At 42.7% G+C, this 6,531-nt stretch overlaps 1 protein-coding gene across 1 annotated transcript in view; it reads left to right on the top strand.

The window, feature by feature from the left end:
- Positions 1 to 5,423: 5,423 nt before the first annotated feature.
- The window catches only part of LOC101998094 (spindlin-2-like), a 2,048-nt gene continuing 940 nt past the window's right edge, over positions 5,424 to 6,531 (top strand). The window contains 1 exon segment of the mRNA XM_013346092.1: positions 5,424 to 6,105. Within this exon segment, the coding sequence (XP_013201546.1) occupies positions 5,424 to 6,105 (682 nt within the window).

The raw sequence follows: 6,531 nt of genomic DNA, 5'->3' as shown, positions 1-6,531 counted from the left end.
GGAAGATAGAAAGCCTTAGCAACCTGTTCTCTCTAAATAACTATCTGACAGCATGATTGGATATGGCCAGACGGAAGCCCTTGTAGAATGACTAGAGGGTGAACTTTGACAAAGAGAATTTGCAGGTGTCTGGCCTTGCTAGATCTAAGTCCTTCAAAGATTGATGATGAATTAGAACCGTATTGCAGGTGTCTGTCCTTGTTATATCTTAGTCCTCCAACAGTTCAACAGCACCTAACTGACTAACCATGTCCAGATTTTATTAATCACCCTTAATAACAGTAAAATGGAATTTTCTCAGTTTCAGATGATCCAATTTATTAATTGTTGCTTTTAGAGTCTGTGCTACTTGGAGTATATTTAAGAAGAGGTCTCCTGTGCGAATATTTTCATGTGTACTTCCCCTTTCTTTTCTATGAGGTTCAGTATTGATGGTGTTACGTTGGGGTCTTTGATCCATTTGGAGTTGAGATTGTGTATGGTGGTAGATACAGATCTATTTTCATTCTTTTACATGTTCATATCTAGTTATATCAGTATCATTTTCTGAATACACGTTCTTTTTCAATTTTATATTTTTTGCTTCTTTGTGAAATATCAGGACTTTGTAGGTGTGTGTATTGATATCCATGATTTTATTCAATTCCATGGGCCTTCTGTCTGTCTTTATGGCAATACCAGGCTGTTTTCAGTACTGTAGCACGATAGCAGTGTTTAAAGTCAGGAAATGGGATGCCTTCTGAAGTTTTTTTATTGTACAGAATTGTTTTGGCTATCCTGGGCTTTTAGCTTTTCAATAGGAGGTTGAGTATCAGACCCCCAAATACCAGTGTTATATTGATGCCTGACTCCTATCATGCGAGGACCCTGCCCTCTTGTAATGGGGCAATTTTTGGTTCTTTCATCTTCACAAACTTAGTTAAAAGGTTGGAGGTATCAAAATGCCAGTCAGCATTCAGCATGTAGATCAGCTGTCCCAGGTCATGTGATTTGGCTACAATGTGGGTGAAAACTTGTACCAGGCAACACTGGTACATCCTCACCCCTTATCCTCATCCTCATCGTCACTCTCCTGGGTGGGCATGGAGCACAAAGTAGGAAAAATGGAATAAGTCTCCTCCTTAGTGGAAAACCTTGTAAATCCTCAATTTAGCTTGACTGTCAGAGGAAATGCAGCACATTTTATCCTACAAGGCATACTCATCCATTGGTTCACTCACTTATCCAATGAATGATTAAATTCATCCATTCTTCCATGTCTCTCTCTCTTTTCTTCAATCCTTCTTCCATTTCCTCTTGTATACTGTCAACAGCTTGCCAAGATAAATCTTCTATGTCTCTTCTGTTCTTTAGTTCATTTGTAAAGAACTTGCCCTCTCAGGGGAGGATTTTTTTTTTGCTTCTCTATGGATGGAAACCATATGAGGAATATCAGATGAGCAACCATGACAACTCTTGTGCTGTAAAGTTAAGCAGGCCACATATTGATGGCCGACATTCCTGTGCAATGAGTCAGAGGTCCATGAGCTCTGCCCCTGGTGACAGACTAGCAGACATCACTGTGGTCACACATACTTAACTCATTCAGTGTTCACAGAGCCTGGGGATTGAGGTTTAATTCTTGTCCTAATCTGATGGAGAAACCAAGATGAAGAGAACAGAGGAGCCTGAAGTAAGGCCTCAAAATGGGTAATTTTCAAAGTAAGGCTACCTGCCTCCACAGGTGCTGTCTCCCTATCTTAGTCAAATCCATCCTTCCATAGAGTAGCTATAGAGTACTTCAATAGAGTACCAATGTCCAGCCAACTGCTAACCACAGGTTTGAACCCAACTGCCTTTGATTTCTGAAACAATTGTTGTCCTCTTAAGGTCTCATAACAACACAAAAAGGTACACAAGAACTCTCCAGCACCACATTAGAGCAAGTCTAGGACCCCAAAGATGCAGCAAGTTATGTTTATTGGGAATAAAGATGGTTCTGGTGGGACAAAAGGATGTAGCATTAAAAAACATATTGGCGTACTCAATATGATTGCATGCGATATGGCCCACACAGGCTTCTGGTTCTGAATACTTGGTCCTCAGCAGGTTTCGGAGGTTGTGGAGACCCAGAATTTAGCTGGAGGCATTGGGGTCTGAAAAGACAAGCCTTGATGTTTCAGGGCATCCTTTCACTTGGTCTCCACTGCTTACTGATTCCCTTACAGGGAATGAGCAGCCTCCTGTTACTGGTGCCATACTTTCCCCAACAAGAACAGAGAGAACCCCTCCACACCATAGTTCCTTTCATCACATATGAAGGCATAAGTCACAAACAGTCTCCCACACCAGTTTAGAATTATGATTAATAGAATGGTTATTTCTTTAAAGGGGAAAAATTTACAGATCACCATCCCAGACAACAGCCCTCTGCAGGATCAGGAAAGAAGCCTAGTAGCCGGAAGTGAAGCTTGAAGCAAGAGATCAAGCTGAAAGCAGATGCTGCTTTTGAAAGAGAAAGAGACCACACCCGAATGGGCTGGTATCTCAGCGGCTATTAACGGAAGGAGTGAAAAAAGCTCCTGCAACACACATATTTGGTCATAGCAAGAAAAAAAAAAAAAAAAGAGTTACCAGTATGTGAGAAAAACCCATTTTAGTTTATTTTTTTCAGTCCCACAGGATATACCACAGAGACAGATTCTGCTTTATACATGAGTGTCACCGATGATTTCCCTTTAAGAAGAAACCCACAAACACTCCCAATAACATCATCAGCATTCAACAACATGTCCATGACTTCTTTGCCTTGCCTTTGATGGTGCAGTAAATGATGCTGCTAGTTAATCTGTGCAAGGAATATGAATTTCCCTGTAACTAAATAGACATAATTGACAAATTATCTTAAACACATCAGGGTGTCACACTGCGATGGAGTGGGTTATTCATCACCAGTGTGGCAGTGACATATTTGAGATCCCTCCTTTGTCTTTAAACCTCAGAATTGTCAACATGGCATGTCGTCATACAGATTTCTTAGGGTTCTGTCCCACTGGTGGTTTCCTTGGATGTATGATTTGGTATGTTTACATGATTTTTGCCAGATCCAATCAGTTTTTGCCTTGCACTCTCAGCTCCACATCATTGTATTACCCTTAGATTCTAGTTCCAGGAATTTTAGACATCTTGTGACTGTTGTACAAGTACTCATGTTCCACCTAAATGATTTGGGGTGTTGTTTAGGCTGAGTTTTATCTTCCATTCCTGAGTTCATTGACTTTTCTTGGCCATTATTTCTGGGCCTCTGAGCCTAACTATTGGGGGTTTCGGCCAATTACTTCTTCTTGCTGAGATAGCCTACACACTCAGTACTGCTGTGACTGTGTTTCTATAGCAAATATTCTTCTCAAGATAAGATAAATTTCAATATTACAATCCATCTGTTTTTATTGTGATTTAAACACACACACACAAGTTAATGCACACACACTGGTGATATCTCAACTTAGGGGCCATTCTGGGGTTGGCAAGAGCCTTATCTCTCGAGGGGTTCTTAGAAGGCTATGGGGTGACCCCAACTAGAACCTTTGTCAGGTGAGGAGAGGGTGCCTGCACTGTGCCATGTCACTAGGCACTATGGGTGCCTTGTCCCATAGTCAGACTGATGACTATCTTGAATATCACCATAGAACTTTTGTTTGGCAGTTGATGGAGATAAAGACAGGGCCCACATCAGAAAACTATACTGAGCTTCCAAGCTCCAGGTGAAGTGCAGAAGGAGGGAGAATATGAGCATGGAAGTCAGCAATACAAGGGCTTGGTCCACACACTGAGACACTGTGCCTGAGCTAATGGGAGCTCAATAAAACCAGCTGGACTGGAAATAAAAAAGCATGGGATCAAACTGGAAGCTCTGAATGTGGCTGACAATTGGGGCAGACTGAGAAGCCAATGATAATGGCACTGGCATTTGTCTGCACTGCATATACAGGCTTTTTGTGATCCTATTCTATGTGGATGCATACCTTCCTAAATCTGGATGGATTAAGGGTGGGCTTGGACTTCCCACAGGTCAAGGTACCCTGCCCTCTATTTGGACTAGAGTTGGAGTGGAGAAGTTTAGTGGGGGAGCGAGAAGAAAGTGGGAGGAGTAAAGGAGTGGATATTTTGATATTTATTATTATGAAGTAATAAAAATCAATAGAAGATAACCAATGAAGAGATGGGAGCTAGGAAAAAAACATTCATGTGAGTTGTTGACTCAGATACCAAAGATTTTTTCAGAAAAAAAAAAAACAGATAAAGGGATTGAGTTACTTGGGCAAGAGTATGACTCATGTAGTTGGGAAGATGAGTGGGGTTTTTATTTTGGGTCTCCAGGGGGCTGTATGAGCAGCATTTTAGGACCTGTATGCTGGATGTTTCTGTGGGTAAATAGGGAAGGAACCAGCCTATGAGGGGTTTTATGACATAAGTAGAGCCTTGGTGATGTCACAAAGCCATGTTTGGGGGTGGCAACTCTGTTCCACATGAAGCACTAGTTTTCTTTGAAGGTGAGTTTACTGTCTTCACGGTGGCTGAGGAGGTCAGTTCAGCTCCTGGGCTCCACAACTGTTCAACAGGATTAGGCCACTGAACATTTCCAGAAGATGGAATCTGGAGAGCCAAGACATTTTCTTTTGGTAAATATGTTTAGGAAGCAACTGAAAGTTTTCCTTCAAATCTCCTGCTGGTCCACCATGCATGTGGTTACCAGCTCCTATGTTTGATAGCTGTGGGGACGGGGAATGCCATCTATTCTTCCCACTTTATCTTTGCTCACAATGTCCAATTCATCAGTCCACTAAAATGGCAAAGATCCTCTTTGTCCGTGTATGTTTTAAAAGATATTAATTACCTCTAAAGGGTGCTGTTGCCCAGTCTAATGAGTCTTTCTTGTTGCAGTGGGTCTCACAGTACTCACTTCTCTAATGAAGACACAGAATGGCTTTATGTAATAAACCTGGGTCTGGATCAGGAGACACAATACAGAGAGCCAGTGAACTATAGTGCCATGACCTTGGGCAGGTGGTTTGGATCAGCCACCTAACTAATAGCTTGAGGGGGATGGAGAGAAGTGGCTGCCCTTCAAATTCTTTGAAATCTGTTCAGATTTTTCTTACTCACTTTGGGGATAGGCATACCTTCTCTTCTCATTGACGTAGGCAGTCAGGAAGTAGGTTTCTCAGCAGAGGTCAATTGCCTTTGGGCAGCAGGAATGTGTCGCTGATACAGATATACTGAGCTGTAGACAATAGTTTGATAATTTTCCTATTAATTTCTTAAGACAAAATTACATTTAGGTATCCAAACCTATTCAGCACTGCCTTTGTCGCCTGCCCCAAAGTTCTTCCAGAAAAGAGCCTTGACCTCACATCCTCACCTTCTCATCCTTGCAGGCTCCCATGGTGGAGGAAACCACTGTGTGTCTCATTGAAACTGAAGAGTTCTTCCAACCCAGAGAGTGGGCAGCTATGAAGCCCAAGCACAGAAAGATAGCCAAGAGACAGCGGAACAGGAGTGCTGTGGCCTACCTCAGTAATTCTACTGCCATGATGAAGACGCCTCTTAGTATGAGATGCATGCCACCTCTCCAGAAGAGGAATGGGCCATCTCTCCAGAAGCAAAAACTGAGTAGGCCTTTTGAGGCCCTGGAGAATATTGTTGGCCGCAGAATTTCTCATGGCTGGAAGGAAGCCAATGAACCAGTCACCCAGTGGAAAGCCATCATTCTATATCAACTGCCAACAAATCCCTCTCTCTATTTGTTGAAATATGATGGGATTGATTGTGTCTATGGCTTGGAGCTTCACAGCTATGAAAGTATTTTAAACCTTAATATCCTGCCTAATAATGTGCCATTTCCTCAGGTGACAGACACTCATCTCTCAAACACCATAGTTGGCAGAGCAGTGAAACATACATTCGTGGGCACAAATGGCTCTAAGGATGACTGGAAGGGGATGGTCCTACATGAGGTGCCAATCATGAAGACCTGGTTCTATATTACCTACAAGAAAGATCCGGTCTTGTACATTTACCACCTCCTGGACGACTACCTTGAAGGCAACCTCCACATCATGCCAGGCTCTAAGGAGGAGTGAAGTGGGGTGGTCCCAGATGAGGTGCAGACCATGATGACCTGTTTCTACATTATCTATGAGAAAGATCCAGTCCTGTACCTTTACCACTGTTGCGGCGTAAATAAATGCATAAAAGAAACATATACAGCTTTAATGAAGAAACAAACTCACAGAACCGAGGTTCCCGTGCAGCACAGGAAGCAGGAAAAGAGATGCTCAGGCTCCCGCGCCCCGATTTATCAGTAAACATTTGCCCGAGGCAAGCCCGCCCCTAAGGAGCTGGCTTAACCCTACATCTCCCCCTTTTGTCTAATCTGGGAGACATTCTACAGGACACAGCAGATAGTGACTAAACTGTCTTTGAAATTTCCTGCTTCATGGAAATGTCTGCTGGATACTATGGGCCTGAAGGCTGAAGATGGATGCCCCA

Source organism: Microtus ochrogaster, chromosome 5 (genome assembly GCF_000317375.1).
Source record: "Microtus ochrogaster isolate Prairie Vole_2 chromosome 5, MicOch1.0, whole genome shotgun sequence".
Taxonomy (NCBI): domain Eukaryota; kingdom Metazoa; phylum Chordata; class Mammalia; order Rodentia; family Cricetidae; genus Microtus; species Microtus ochrogaster.
This window is presented reverse-complemented; position numbering and strand designations above follow the sequence as displayed.